The sequence below is a fragment of the Camelus ferus genome, chromosome 11 (genome assembly GCF_009834535.1).
Source record: "Camelus ferus isolate YT-003-E chromosome 11, BCGSAC_Cfer_1.0, whole genome shotgun sequence".
NCBI lineage: Eukaryota > Metazoa > Chordata > Mammalia > Artiodactyla > Camelidae > Camelus > Camelus ferus.
Genome location: NC_045706.1, coordinates 60,092,582 through 60,108,443, shown reverse-complemented (window position 1 = coordinate 60,108,443; position 15,862 = coordinate 60,092,582). Strand labels below are relative to the sequence as shown.

The 15,862-nt window shown below is 48.2% G+C and overlaps 1 protein-coding gene across 1 annotated transcript; it reads left to right on the top strand.

The window, feature by feature from the left end:
* The first annotated feature begins 3,101 nt into the window (after positions 1–3,101).
* On the top strand, positions 3,102–7,092 carry LOC116667228 (ral guanine nucleotide dissociation stimulator-like). Its single transcript, XM_032491651.1, has 6 exons — positions 3,102–3,210; positions 3,844–4,037; positions 4,668–4,727; positions 5,678–5,871; positions 6,139–6,238; positions 6,508–7,092. The coding sequence occupies exons 1-6, from the start codon at positions 3,115–3,117 to the stop codon at positions 6,644–6,646; spliced, it is 783 nt and encodes a 260-aa protein (XP_032347542.1). The 5' UTR covers positions 3,102–3,114; the 3' UTR covers positions 6,647–7,092.
* The last annotated feature ends 8,770 nt before the right edge of the window (positions 7,093–15,862 follow it).

The window sequence follows — 15,862 nt, the reverse complement described above, 5'->3', positions numbered from 1 at the left end:
ACTATTTGAATCCCCTGAACACCCCTATGCACTTGCTATTTGCTCCACCCAGAATGCTCTTCTCACAGACAGACAATTCCATCAGAGCAGTTGAAGCAGAGTCTAGACAAGCCTCTGACAGTGTTATCTTTAAAGGGAAGGAGAGATAGGGTAGCAGTTGGAGGGAGGGGGCAGGGGTCCAGCTCCAACAGAGATGTAAACATACTGATGGTCACTCTCCCCACCCTGGGCTGTAAGCTCTGAGCAGGCAGGCTCTTTGTAGGTTTCATTCCCCGCAGTATTCCCAGTGCCTGGAGTAGTCCCAGGCAGCTGAAGAAAAAAATTAAGGTGACTTGTAGCAGCCACATAGTAAAACAAAAGAAGTGAGGATTTGCACCCAGGTGACTCTGAGCACTGAGCCCTGAAAGACCAAACAAGGAAACTGAAAAAGGAGAGGGGCTTGTGATGGGCAGGTCAGCATCTGAAAGCCCCGCCCACCGCTCTGGCTTTTTCCTCTTGAATTCCCCTTGGAAAACTAGCAGGGAGGAGGGGCTCTGAAGGTCTGCAAGGCCTCTTCTACCAGGTTGACAGGGGGTGACAGGGCCCTCTGGGGTCACCTGCAAGCTAGTGGCAGGAGGAGTCACAGGGCTAGGCACCGGGAGGTTTCCCAGGATCCCGGGCTCCTTCAGCTTCCCCAGGCAAACTCTGGGGCCCAGGACACTGCAGTGCTGACTCCCTAGAGGATGGAAAGAGCTGGGGGAGGAACTGAGGGCCCAGGGCAGAGCACCCTCCAGCATTTCAGATAAACCTGAAGGAGTCCTCCAGGTAATGAGCTCTATGGGCTCCCAGCCTGGGGCTTTTGAAGGTGGGGCAGGGGGTGGTCCTTGGAAGAACAGACAAAGGCCAGTGTGGCTGGACTGAGGGGAGCAAGGCCAGGTGGGCTGCTGGCAGGAGAGGCTTCAGGTCTGGCTGAGGATTGGGGCTTTTCCCCAACAGTGCCTCTGAGAGATTTCCTGGGTGTTAGCAGAGGGACAGGAACAGATCTGTCTTTTAAACATCCCTCTCTTGGGTCAGAGGGAGTGAGAAAGGGAAGCAAAGAGCATGCATCCAGGACAGTGTCAGTGGTGGCCTGGACAGGGAAGGGGAGGGGGATACAGAGAGGTGATGAATGCATTTGGAGTTGGGACCCAGGGACGGAGAGGAGCTGACTGCATGTGGGGTGAGGAGGAAAGAGGGAGCAGACAGAGCCCCAGGTTCCGTTTTGAGCAGGTGGGGAGATGGAGCTGCTGCAAGGATGGCGAAGGGGAGAGAAAGAGTTCCAGAAGGCAGCTTGGGGCCAACTGAACCTTAGGCACTTATGAGATTAGATCAAATCTGATACACATTCCTCATGAAATCACTGGGAGGAACTGATTACCGAGGAATTCCCACCGAGGCTAAGGATCCTCTTCCTCCAGTGCATACAAATCCTGTTGTTCCTGGGGAAGGTGACTGTTTATACTGGGGCTGGAACTTGGGGGGAGGGATGTGAGGACAGGAACATAGAGGCAGCACCAGGTGAGACTGTCAGATCTTCTGGTGACAGCAACCCTTCAACTGCCCATCTGTTCCTGGACCACTGTGTGTCCAGCCAGAGAAGATGACTCTGCCAGGCTGTGTGCCCGGGAAGGGGACAGCCTCCCTGCCCCCAGCACTGTGGTTCTGAGTGTGGACAGTGGAACCAGACTGAGTGGGTCTGTAATCCCAGCTCCAGCCGCTGCTACCTGCATGGCCTGGAGTCATGGGCTCTGACCTGCTGGCCAAGGCTTGAACCTCTCACATCAGGTTTGCTTTGGAAATTAGAAACCCTCAGACCTCAGGAAGCTCTTGCCCAACCCTCCCATGCGGGGCCAGTTTTCTGCAGGCCACACACAGTGTGAGCACTGGCTTACACGTGTGCACGAGCGTACACACACACACACACACACACACACACACACACACAAACACATAGACACACGGGCACAGTGACATTAAGTAAGGGCTATGGGCCGGGATCAGGAGAGAAATTGATGTTAGGGTGGTAATAAGACCAAAAACAGGGGGGTTGGAGGCATCACCTACCAGTGACATCACCCCCACACTTGTCAGGTCTTATCCCACACGCGCCTGAGGACATCCCCAGAAGCACGAGCTAGAACCAGCCCCGCTGTGCAGATGGGGAGCCCGTCTATAGAAACACCAGGGTAAATCCAGGATGGAGAGCAGGTAAGAATGAGGAGTGGAGTCTGGAAGCCGGGGCGGCTCCTCACAGCGGCACGCAGACCCGCCCGGGAGCCGCGGAGCGGGCGGGGCGCTGTAACTGCGGGAGCAGTGGGGCTGCGCGAGGAAGGCGGTGCACAGGCAGCAACCCAGAGGGCTGTGTGTGGAGGTGCTGTCTAAGGAGGGGGTGCAAGGAAGTGGACCCCAGAAGTGAGGTCACTTCCTTGACCACAGACCCCAACAGAAACGGAACCTGGTTACCAGGCACCCACATTCTAGTGACGGCCCCAGAGCCAGCTCACTTGGCTGGAGACAGTTGAAGACACAGGATGTTCTCCTCTTGTTTCCCGGTCTCCCGGGGCTTCTCTACCAGGAAACCCTGGACTGAGAGGTTGTTCAGTGCCTTTAGGCGGTGGTTGAACCCTCAACCCCAACGCCTCTGGTCTTTTAGGAGGAGGGCACCTAAGGTAACACGCAGTGGCCTGGAGCAGGCCAGTCCAGGCCCAGCCTCCTCTGGGGGCCCTCCTTGGGCAGGCCCACTTCCCCTCATCTCTGTGTCGGGGAAGGGCGACCTGAGGGGAGGTGTCCCCTCTGGGCGGGAACAGGTTGTTGAACACTTGGTAACCTGGTGGTCCTGTCATGACCACACCCAAGGACAGGGCTGATAAGGGGAAAAGAGGACTCCTGAGGGGCATCTTGTCTGTGCCAGTGGGAATCCAAGGCCCTCAGGTTGACAGGTTTTTTTGTCCCTGATGGAGCTCTGTGCAGAGTGGTGTGTCTGTGTTGGGACTGGAGATGTCTTATGGGTCTGAGAACCAGTCAAGACAACTAGACAGGGCTCTGAGGTCTCTGCCTGGCCGCTGGGCACTGTGTTTGCAGGACTCCACACACGGGATGGGACAGGACCTAGTCCATGGAGATCCCCGCTCCACCTCCCTGCAGGAGGCGCAGGTGCCCCACGACAGCAGCAGAGCCCAGGACGCGCTCAGGGTGAGTGCGAGCGAGGAGACTCCACACCCAGGAAGCCCCGGGTCCCACAGCTGCCCTGCCCCTCCCCCGGGCTCCCTCTTAGAGACCTGCTGGCAAAGGGATCTGATCCCCGTCTCCCCCACCTGCCCTCACAGCCCAGGCCCTGCCTTGGCCAGATGCAAAGTCAGTGCCCACATATGAGTCCGAATTTCAGAAAGAGACTTTGACAGAACTTCAGTTTATATAAGTCAAGGGTGTTTCTGCATTTTTCTATAGATTGTCCTGTTTTGTCTCGATTCCCTAAGTGTCCATATTGGCCTAACAATCCTGAGCCCTCTCACCCCGGGATCAGCCTCTGTGTTCTCATCTCTAGAATGGGTTGCTATGATAGCAGTCACAGGGATGATGCAGTGCATGCAGGGAGGTGCTGGCACTGTGGTGCTGACACAATGATCTGAGACACTAATGCATTTCATCATCGCTCTTTTCCCCTTGTACCGGTGATGCCAAGAACCGTGAATCTGCTCAGGGCTCCCCTAATCCACCTCAGGCACAAGACCTTGAGGCTTGAGGATTCAGTCTGAGCTCCAGCCCCAACCTCCTGGTGGTCCCCAGTGCTGCCTCTGACTCATGTCTCTCCTCTTTCCACCCCAGGGGGGAGCTGGACCATCAGGGAGCAGGGATGAGACCCACAGGGTGTGGAGCCTCCAGCAACAAAGGCTGGAGAAGCTGGTGGCAAACCTGGTGCCCGCCATGCTGGGCGGCAACCCGTCCTACGTGCGCACATTCCTGGGCAGCTATAGATCTTTCGCCACCGCCCAGCAGGTGCTGGACCTTCTGCTCCAAAGGTGAGCACTCTGTCCTCATGGGACATTGGTGACTCCACCACCTACTAGCAGTGACATGTGGGGTTGGACCTCGAACTCTCTGAGCCTGTTTGCCCCCCTGCACACTAGGGTCAAGAGAGGATCGGGCCCTGGGAGGGTAGGAACAGAGGGGGTCCTTCATGGAAAGTGCTTTCTGGGGACCTGGCCCCTGGAAAGGTCAGCTGGAGGGGTGTGGTTGTGCTAATTGGTCACTGTCCTCCTGCCCATGAGGAAGCCCCTGCCTCCTGTGTCACTGGGACTTTGGCCTTGGGTGGAACTGTTTTCCCATGTCAAAGGGGATCGGTGATGCTATTAGCTGTCCCTGTCCTGGGAGAGTGAGAGCAGGGATCCCTTGGAGGGACAAGTGGGGTCCCAGGTCCACTCAGATGTGTGCTATGGGATTGGTTGGGCTCATTCATTCCTCAAATATATAGGAAAGGCCCCTAAGGACAGGGGCTTTTCTAGGAACAACCATCATTTAATGCATCGAGCAGACATCAGCCCTGCCCTCCAGGGCTTCCATTCTCTAGGGTGTCACACTGTCACACTAGACAGCACATCCAGCTAGTATGCTTGGGACAGTCCATGTGACACCTTCCTGCTCTCCTCTAGATATGGATGCATCCTCCCTTCTAGCGAAGAGGACGGGGGACCCCTGCACCAGCTGAAACAGTGAGTTTCTTTGATTGAAGCGGGAGGGACTCCTTCCCCCAAATACTGTGGGAAGCTGTGGGCTGTGTGGATGGACAGGGATGGGCAGAACCCTGCAACCCACACATCCTCTGATTCTAGCTTGAGAGCAGAAGTCTTAGGGCTTCTCCTGGCAAAGAGGAAAGGAGACCCAGAGAGCTGCAGATGGGGCTGTGGTGCTGTGAGGGGCATCTGGGAGGTCAGAGGACTGAGTCAGCCCCTAAGAGAACCCACAGCCATCCCCTCTCCATCCCAGCCCTGCCCCCACCCCTTCCTGGGACCCAGAACACAATGAGTGGACAGCATCCTGCTCACCATCTGGTGGGGCCTCAATGGTGGGGACTCAGCTGGCGCTCAGGGGACCCAGCGAGCCTCAGGGGACAGCTGAGCCCACCCTGTGGGAGGTGAGTGGCAGGGGCAGGAGGAGGCCCAGGCAGGGTCTCTGGAGGGTTAGGCAGCAGGCAGGTGCAGGAGCTAATGTCTGAGGTGTGAGGAGGCCCGGGGGAAGCCTGGGCGGCAGACACAGCCTGTCTGTTCCCTCCTGGGTCAGACACTCATAGAGCAGCTCCCATGTTCCCAAGAGGGCAGTGCCCAGAGCAGACAGCCTGCCTGTCCTCACAGAGGTGCCACCCAGTGGGGAGGGGCAAGGAGAGGGACAGAGCAGAGTGACATGTGTCCCTGAAGAGGTAGAGAGGTGCCCACACCGCTGACCAAGGGCTGTCCCTTCAGAAGGCTTGTAGCAGCCCCTCCTGTGTGTCCAGGCCCGCCTCTGCCCAGATGGCCAGGTGAGATGGGACGTGGAGCAGAGCCGGCCTCTGGATGGGGAGGAGCCGAAGGCAAAGGGGCCCAGGTCCCTGCTGGGCTGCTCTGGGAGCCCAGTGTGTTGGGCAAGGCCCGGTCACTGACTCTGCTGTCCCCCTCACTACCCCCAGGGCCATGACCTCCATCCTGGGCACCTGGTTGCACCAGTACCCAGAGGATTTCCTCCAGCCTCCAGGATTTCCCTGCCTGAAGCCCGTGCTCGCCTACATAGAGCTGAGCATGCCTGGCTCTGGCCTGGAGCACTGGGTCCAGTTTCTCCTGGCAGAGCTGGAGCACCTGGAGCTTCCGGACGCAGAGGGTGATGGTGAGGAAGATGCTGGGTGGGTGATGGGGTGAGGGGAGCGGGGAGGGCAGTGAACCATACAGATTAGAGCCTCCCGAGGCTGGAACTGGCTCAGGAGCAATGAGGAGGCTCAGAACACTCATCCCCTGGACTGCAGTCTGGGAAGGCTTCCTGGGGGTGGAATCATGGACGGAGAGTTTATTGATTGGCAGTGAGGGCTCCCCTGGCTTTGGGAGACACGTGGGAAAGCAGTCCTATTGATGAGAGTTTCCCTTCCTGGAGCTACAGCACCAGCTCCAGAACCCGCTGGGGAAACCCCTCTGGATGGAGCGCCAGCTCCAGCTCTCCTGCCTGCGACAGCGCCAGAGCCAGAGCAGAGGGACGCGCTGTAAGTATCAGTGAGGCTCTGCTGCCTCCCCTCCCCTTCAGGGCCGGGACGCCCGCTGTTCCTGATGCGTCTGTGAATTTACAATTTCTGATTATTCTTAGAGGTGGTAACATATCACTTGCGGCCTGTTGTGTCTGTGTTTCATTGTTAATATAAACATCAAAGTGCCCTACATGTCTTTGTTTGGGTAGACGCACTTCTCTGCACCAGACACACAGGGCGGGGACGTGGACAAGTGACCCAAGCACGTTCCCACCCTCTCCCTGCAGGTCCCGTGAGGCATCGACCTCCTCTCCCTTGTCTGCTGTGGACCCAGGGCCCGACCCAGGGCCTCCATCAACACTCCCTGAGACCCTGCCCTTGGGAAGTGCCCAGTCACCTCAAGATGAAGGGAAGGATTTCAAATAGAAGGCAACCCCAAACCTTTGATCTTAGAGAATTTGTTTTCTTCTAGCAGTGAGACTGATGTGTGTGTGTGCGAATGTTGCCTGTTTGTCTGACATCCATGGAGCTAGCAGCACGCATGCCATTCCTCACACGGCCACCAGAGAGAGGTGTGTAACTGCTTATGACAAACACTGCTCCATTCAAATACGGTCCTTTCCAATTGAGCCTTCATCAGAATATTTTGTAAACTGAGGATTTCTTTAAGCTATAGTGATTTGCTTTTCTCCATTTGGAAGCTAATATAAGTACACTATAAGTCACAAATATGAGGTGAGGCACTGAGTGGACATTGTCCCTTGTGACACATAGACATGTATATAATTCTGTGTCCAGCCCCCATCTGTGTCCACCTCTGTCCCTTCCTCTCTCCCTCCAACTATCTGTAAATATCTATTTAAATAAAACACTTTGACAATCAGTGCAATGTAGTAGAGATATTTTAATTCATGTTGCCTTGTGTGTGTATGATGTAGATTTGGGTAGAAAGAGGTCTGCTCACAGGACAGTGGGGTTGTCCCTGAATCCCTAGGAGACTATTGAAGTGGGGCAATAGGTCTCAGTGGGAGTCACTCACCAGGGAAGATCTCCTGCTCAGCACAGCCAAGGTGGGTCCTCATTAACTCCTACCCCCAGAGCACTGAGTCTGCTTTCCCCTGGGAGCTTTGCTACAATCCTGTGTATCCTAAGGTGTCAGAAGAAAGAACAGTGATTGTAGGAACTGTGGGAGAGGGACAGGTTATGATTTTAATGCCCTGGTCCTCTACCTACAACGGCTTTCCCTGGATTGTATTATAACAAACGCTCAGCCACCTGGGAGCAGAGTCTACGCCTTGATTTTGAGTACATTACAGGTCTCTAGCCCAGCACTTGGCTGAGAAGATGTGCATGTGTTGCTGACTGAATACACTTGAGAGGCAAGATGTGACAGGTTCGGGAATGTATTTGAAATGGAGCCTCTCCTGCAGCTGTCCCGACAGGAGGTCATCATACATAGGCACCTTCCTCACCTGCCGGGCCCTTTACTCCTGAAGACCTTCCCACAGAGCCCCTCAGCCAGGACCCACCTGACCCCAGGGCTCTCCCACGTCACATCTCACCATCTGCTCTCACTTCGCTTCTCACTTCGGCCCCCTTGATTGTCCTACTGTGTGACTCTCCACTCTAGGTCTCAGGGGACAGCTCTCAGGAGATCCCTCAGGGATCCAATGTCAGAATGGTAGATCCTATGGACCTAAAGTTTCATGATGGGACTGAATTTATGAATCAATTACCACATGGAGAAACACAGCTCTGCATGACTGTCACAATGGTTGGTGTTTCTTGAGCAATGAATGTTTAACTCGATATCATAAAACAAATATATTTTTCTTTGCAATGAGCAACCCTACCAAATTTTTCCCTTTCTCTGTTGAGGCTGTAAAAGACCTGACATACAGCAAGAGGAACAGAAGGAAGTGATACTGTGCTATAGTGCAGTATATAATGGTGTGATACTTCTAAAAATTGCTATTAGCCAGTTGTGCTAGAGTTACATTAAAAAAAAACATTGTGTAAGTATTACCGTTTCAATTTCTCATGTTTATATGAAATTCAGAAGATGGTGGTGAATTTCTTCAATTGCTTTCTCACTGTTAATTGAGATGCTTCTGCTTTTTCTCCTCACACTGCTAATGTAGTATATTACACTCATGCATTTTCCTAGGCTGAAGCCTTCTTGCATTCCAGGAATCACTCACACTTGTTCATGGTGTGCAATTCTTGTTACACAGATGGATTATGAATGACTAGAATATAAGTATTTTTCTGCTCTTGCTATCTCAGCTCAGGCTTCCTGAGCCCTGGTAGGGTGGCCGGTGATGGCCAGGACACAACACTGAACCACAGAGGCTTGTGCCTTCTCATTAGTCATGGTAAGTGTTCTTATTAGCCCCTGATTGTTGATTTACATAGTTGTGACTGTCAGACCTGCACTCATCCATTTCCTGCCTCCATGTCTCACTCTCCACTCGTTCCTTCCGGGATTCATCCACTTCTTCCTTGAATCCATCCTTCCTCACTCTCAGTGACAGCCTGACAGCGGCAAACTCTCTTAGGTACTTCAATCTGAAAATGATGTTATTTTGCTTTTACTCCTGAGTGATGGCTAAGATGGAAAAATATATGGACGTTCCTGTGATGTGTCCCTTGGCATCTGAAGATGTCGTTCTGTCACGTGTTCTGCCCTGACTTGGTCCTGCTGCCTGGACTGCTCTTTGCGCTCCCTGTCCTCAGCCTTCCCTCCTCTGTGACAAAGTCTTCAATTGCCCTTCACAGTACAGCACAGTGCTTCAGTCATACATGACATACGTATATTCGTTTTCATATTCTTTTTCACCACAGTCCCTACAAGATATTGAATATAGTTCCCTTTTCTCTACATCCTCTCCGGCATTTATTGTTTGTGGACTTTTGAGATGGCCATTCTGACTGGTGTGGCGTGATACCTCATTGCAGTTTTTTATGTGCACTGTCTGATAATTAGCAATTTTGACCATTTTTTCATGTGGGTATTGGCCATTTGTATGTCTTCATTGGGGAATTGCTTGTTTGGGTGTTCAGCCCATTTTGGGAGTGGGTTGTTTGTTTTGCTGCTATTACGTTGTATGCACCATTTGTATATTCTGGAAATTAAACCTTTGTCATTCGCATCATTTGTGAATATTTCCTCCCATTCTGCAAGTTGTTGTTTTGTTTGGCTTATGGTTCCCTTTGCTGCAGAAAAGCTTATAAGTTTAATAGCTCCCATTTGTTAACTTTTGCTTTTATTTCTATAGCCTGGCAGACTGCCCTAGGAGAACCTTCCTAAGATTTACGTCACATAAAGTTTTGCCTCTGTTTTCTTCTAAGAGTTTTATAGTGTCTTGTCTTATGTTTAACCCTTTAAGCATTTTGAGTTTATTTTTATGTATGGTGTGAGGGAGTGTTCTAGCTTCACTGATTTACACGCCACTGTCCAATTACCCCAACACCATTTGTTGCCTTTACTCCCTTGTATAATCTTGCCTCCTTTGTCAAAGATTAATTGACCAGAAGCTGTGGGTTTATTTCTGGGCTCTCCATTCTGTTCCATTGGTCCATATGTCTGTTTTTGTGCCAATACCATGCTGTTTTGATTACTGTAGCTCTGTAGTACTGTCTGAAGTCTGGGAGGGTTATTCCTCCAGCTTCATTCTTTTTCTTCAGTAATGCTTTGGCAATTCTAGGTCTTTTGTGACTCCATATAAATTTAAGGATGATTTGCTCTACTTCTGTGAAACATGTCCTGGGTTATGTGATAGGGATCTCATTAAATCTGTAGATCACTTTGGGCAGTATGGCCGTGTTCACAGTATTCATTCTTCCAGTCCAAGAGCTCAGGGGTGTCCTTCCATTTCTTTAAGACACCTTTAATTTCTTTAGTCAATGTGTTGTAGTTCTCTAAGTCTTTCACTTCCAAGTATTTTAATTTGGGGGATGAAATTTCATATTATCTTTATTCATTTATGTTTCCAATCGGAACTTTTATTTCTTTAACCAATTTAGAGGAATTTCTTTTATACTTTTACCAAATTATTCTATATCACGAAGGTCTTGGTGTTCCAATCTCCCCATTCATAGTATCTGCTGACCCTTGTTTGTGGTAGATCAGGGTATGTTTGGGTGATAGTGGGTCCTTGCTGGGTTTGGGGTTTTGATGTATATACATGTTTTTTTGTCATGTTAAGGACATTTCTACCTATTGTCATTTTGTTAAGTGTTATCTTGGTTTTTAATCAGACAACAATATGGAATTTTCTCAAGTGCATTTTCAGACCCTATGGAGATGAATATACAATATTCTTCTTAAATATCATTTCCTTCATGTTCCTCCCAACACAAAGGCTTCAGTTACCACCTCAGTAAATATGTCCCCCATCCTCACCTCCTCCCCTTCCTCTGTGTACTTATACCCATGGCACTTATAATCCAGCACTGGCTGCCTGAATTACAGGCTATCTTCCTCCATGTGAGCTGCTATAACAAGTACCTTACACTGGGTGGCATATGAACAACAAAAATTTAATTCTGTCAGTTTTAAATCCTGAGATATCCAGGATCAAACTGCTTGCAAATTCCTGTCAGGTGAGGGCATACGTTCTGGTTCACAGGAGGCCATCTTTCGCTCTGTTCTCACCCAGCAGAAGGGGCAAGGGGGCTCTCTCAGGTCTCTGTCACAAGGGCATTCATCCCATTCATGAGGGCCCTGCCTTCTGACCTAAAGAGCTCCCAAAGGCCCCACCTCCTAATGCCTTCACCTTAGAGGTTCAGCTGCCAGCATATTAATTTTGGGGGGAAATAAATATTCAGTCCTCAGCACAGAACTAGCAAATATTCCCCTCAGAGGAGTCTCTCTTCTAACCCAGAACTCAGACATCAAATATTCCTCAGTGAGTAAAATGTTTTCTAGTCAACGTCTATTAGGGGCAGAATCCACCCACAGACCTGGCTTTATGTGCCTTTGTGTCTCCATCTCTGATCCTGCCTTCTCTCCCATCAAAAGCGGCAAAAATCAGAAAGATGCTCACCTGGCTCCATGGACCAATAACAGGACCCCCCTGCCCCACCACCCACAGCTGACACACTGGATCACAAACTGGAACCCTGTTCTCCCTTCCTCTTCACTCTGAGGCCTCTCCCTTTCTCTTTCCTGAACTTGGCCAGACCACCCAACATCTGGGTGTTTGTAGCACAAGGGTGTTTGGACTGTCTGGTCTACATTTTGCCTGGACCAGGAGCTGTCACATCTTTAGCAGTTGAAACCTGCTTTGTTAACAATGAGAAATGCATAAGCATTGAGCAAACAAGAGTCTCCTGTGGGTTTTTTTAGTGTAATATTTTTTAATACTTTCTGTACTTGAAAAATAATTCTTGTCCTCCATTTGTTTTTGAAGTATCCTTTTAAAAATAAAATAAATTTAAGAATTCTGGGACGATGTCTATGTTCACGGAAGCCCAGTTTTTTTCTTCCAGAACCTCCACATAAACACAGAGCATATTATATTAAAATCAAAACCCATTTACAACAAGTCTAGGTTACAAGGTATTGCCCCGTGACTGTAAAACCCAAGTGGGTGAATAGCAGCCATGAGACCCGCCCAATATCTCAAAAGTCTGGGCAAAGTAGACTTAGCAACAGTGTAAGTAAATGCCTGAGGGCCCTGCGCATGCTCAATACAGTAGCAGCGGGATCCACTTCCCCTACGTCCAAGGCGAGCCCCACGCATGCGCGGTGCTGAGGCCCAGTGAGGACCCACAGCAGGGCCTTGAGGTCGTGCCATGCAGAGTCAGGCAAGGACTTGCAGCTGATTCGAGGAGGAACTTGGTTCACACCGCCGCCAGTGACTGAGGCAGAGCTCCAAGGTAAGGTATGAAAGTCCTTGAATTCTCAAACTGCGGTGCCTGGGCTATGTTAGGACTGAACCCCACAGTGGATGTCAACTATAAGGAGTGCGGGGAGAAAAATTAGGCAGGATGGGAACCTATAAGACCAAGGACAGAGAAGCTTCAACTCAGGGCTAGAGCCAGGGAAAAAAGCAAGAAGTCACTGGGCACAGGCACAAAATTTCAGGGGACGACAAACAACTCAGAAATCAAGATAAATGAGGTTTTAATGCAATAATTATTCAAAAAGCAGAATCAGTGCCAAAAAGTCCTTCATGAGCAAAGTATCAAACTGTAAAGTGAAGATGGGATCATGAAGACCTGTACTGAGTCATATTGGAGCCGGAGGCAAAAGTAAAGCTTAGAAATACCGCCCCCGCCTTTATCACTGCGCGTCAGGAGACTGTTCCGGGAGCCCTCGGAGAGGACTCTGCTCAGAACCAGTTTCCCAATCAAAGTAACTGAAGAGACCTTGCAGGAAGGATTAGTGTGAGCAGTAAATATATGGTTATTTGTAGAAGCAGGATGATGTGAGGGTTAAAAGAAGAGAATGCCTTATGTAATTGATGCAGTTTTGGGTCTTAGATCCTTGAAACAATAGAAATTGAGAACAGGTGGGCGAGGCCTTCAAGTGAGGCTTTGCTGGGACTCGTGCTCCAGCACAAGGGAGCGAGAACAAGGAACAGGTGCCCTTTGCTCTCAGATGAGGCGGGTTGGTTCCTTAAATGGGGGAGGGTGGGGGCTGACTGGTGGGAGGAGCCAGAGGGCTGGCTTCGGTGATGGGCCCACCCCCTTGCTGGCGCTGTGTGCTGGGCCACGTTCAGTGCTCTGCGTTTACTTCTGGTGCCTGCGAGTGGCAGCTGTTTTGTGGCCTTTGTGTATCTTACTGATCATGAGTGCCCCAACTGCGCATGCGTGCAGTTACTTTTCATCCCTTTTAGTTTAGTTGATTTTGTCTTTGATTTGTTTTTGATTGTCTTTGTCTTACCGATGCTGAAAATGCATTCTTCCCTCTGTCACTCACTGTAACTTCGCTTCTGGTGTCTGTTTTCTTTTATGGAAGCTGTGCTTCCATTTTTTCAGTGGAAACTTGAACTCTTTTCTTTGTTTAGAAAGTTTGAAATTATACAAAGCATACATTCAACCTAGGAATTGAAAGCAAAATTTTAAACATTGGAAATGGGGGAGGAATTTAACATAGAAAACCTAAAATAAACAGTTGGAAAGCAAACACTGTGCTTGATGGTTTTGGAAAAGGAAAGTATTGTTTTTCTAATTGAAAATAGATGAACCCTGTCAAGCAATTTTTTTTTTAAAAGTTTATTATGAATAGGACAAGAAATACTGTAGAAAAAAAGTCTTATGAAAAAGGTAATGAACAACTTCATACCCATATACTGACCATATTAGGCTACATGAATAATTTTCAGGAAAACAAAATTAACCCAAATTAAATCTAGGAAATACAAAAACTCCAAACAACCCACTTTCTTAAAAGAATTATAAAAGTTGGTCATGCATCCACCTCGGGGGAGGCCTCAGGAGCTGCTTCCTTCGAGCTGTTGGAAAGCTTGGCAACTGTTTTACAAAGGCAGCTGTATCCCCCCCAGCGTCCATCAGCATCTTCAGGACAGAACTGGGGCTTGTTTATGTTTAAAACATACATGTAAACATTCCTAACCACACACAGCCTGATTATTTTATTCATAGTATTTTCTGTCTCTTAATCCTTTACCCATGTCTTGCCCCTCCCCACCCTCCTCTCCTCCCCAGTAACAACTAGTTTCTTCTCTATCTCTGAGTCTGTTTCTGTTTTGTCATATGTGCTCCTTTCTCTTATTTTTTAGACTCCACATATAACTGATAACATACAGTACTTGTCTCTCTCTGACTTGTTTCACTAAGCATAATATCCTCCAGGTTCGTCCACGTTTCAAATGGCAAAATTTCTATTTTTATGCCTGAGTAGTGTTCCATTATATATATACACACATATATACATATATGTGTGTGTGTGTGTGTGTATATATATATATATATATATATATAGTGTATATATTTTTTATCCTTTCATCTCTTGGGTGACACTTAAGGTGCTTCCATATCTTGGCTTTTGTAAGTAGTGCTGCTTTGAACATCTGGGTGCGTGTATCTTTTCAAATTGGTGTTTTTGTTTTCTTTGGATATCTATTCAGAAGTGGAATTGCTGGATCCTATGGTAGTTTTACTTTTAGTTTTTTAAGGAATCTCCATACTTTCCTCCATATTGGCTGCACCAATTTGCATTCTCACCAGCAGTGTACAAAAGTTCCTTTCTCTCCATATCCTCTCCAACATTTGTTATTTGTAGACTTTTCAATGATAGCCATTCTGACAGGTCAGGTGATGTCTCAGTATGATTTTGATTTACATTCACTGATGATGAATGATGTTGAGCATCTTTTCATGTGTCTGTTGGTCACCTGTATGTATTCTTTGGAAAAAAAACATCTATTCAGTTCTTCTGCCATTTTTAAATCAGGTTATTTGGTTTCTTGAGATTGAGTTCTATGAGCTGTTTGTCTGTTCTGGATATTAACCCCTTATCAGGATGTCATTTGCAAATGTTTTCTCCAGTTCAGTATTTTGCTCTTTTGTTGTGCAGATGGTTTTCTTTGCTGTGGAAAAGCTTCTAAGTTTAATGAGTCCCATTTGTTCACTTTTGCTTCCTTTGCATTAGGAGACAGATCCAAACATAACTATGGCTACAATTTATGTCAAAGAGTGTTCTCCTTTTCTTCTTAGAGTTTTATGGTTTCTGGTCTTACACTTAGATCTCTATTTTGAGTTTATTTTTGGATATGATGTAAGCAAATGTTCATTCTTCTCCATGTAGTTGTCCAGTTTTCCGAGCACCACTTATTAAAGAGACTGGCTTTTCCCCCATTGAATATTCTTGCCTCTTTTGTCCTAGATTAATTGACTGTAACTGCATGGGTGTATTTCTAGGCTCTGTTCTGTTCCATTGACCTGTGGGTCTGTTTCTGTGCCAGTGCCATGCTGTTCTTCTTTCTGTAGTTTTGTTGGATGGTTTGAAGTTAGGACACACAACACGTCCATCTCTGTTCTTCTTTCTGAAGATTGCTTTGGCTATTCAGGTCTCTGTTTCCATACAAATTTTAGAATCATTTGTTCTACTTCTGTGAAAAATGCCATTGGTATTTTAATAGGGATTGGATTGAATCTGTAGGTTGCCTTTATGAGTATGGTCATTTTAACGGTATTCATTCTTCTGATCCTTGAAGTACATCTTTCCATCTGTCTGTGTGATCTTCCAGTTCTTTCATCAATGTCTTATACTTTACTGTGTAGAGATTTTTTTTCCTGTGTAGAGATCTTTTACCTCCTTAGATTTATTCATAGGTATTTTATTCTTTTTGATGGGATGATAAATGGGATTATTTTCTTAATTTGTCTTTCTGATAGTTTGTGCTTAGTGTATAGAAATGTGACAGATTTCTGTATATTGATTTTTTATTTTGCAACTTGACTGAATTCATTGATGAGCTCTGGTCGTTTTTTGGCGGCGTCTCTAGGCTTTTCTGTGTATAGTATCACGTCATCTGTGAACAGTGACAGATTCGCTTCTTCCTTTCTGTTTTGAATTCCTTTGATGTCTTTTTCTTATCTGGTTGCTGTGGCTAGGACTTCCAAAACTATGTTGAATAGAAATGTCAAGAGTACGCAAACTTGTCTTGT

What these genes read in the sequence shown, in the direction of transcription:
- LOC116667228 (XM_032491651.1), top strand. Translation starts at nt 3,115, where the DNA reads ATGGGACAGGACCTAGTCCATGGAGATCCCCGCTCCACCTCCCTGCAG. An exon ending in CCCCTGCACCAGCTGAAACA is followed by an intron (nt 4,728 to 5,677) that starts GTGAGTTTCTTT and finishes CACTACCCCCAG; the next exon opens with GGCCATGACCTCCATCCTGG. An exon ending in TCCGGACGCAGAGGGTGATG is followed by an intron (nt 5,872 to 6,138) that starts GTGAGGAAGATG and finishes CTGGAGCTACAG; the next exon opens with CACCAGCTCCAGAACCCGCT.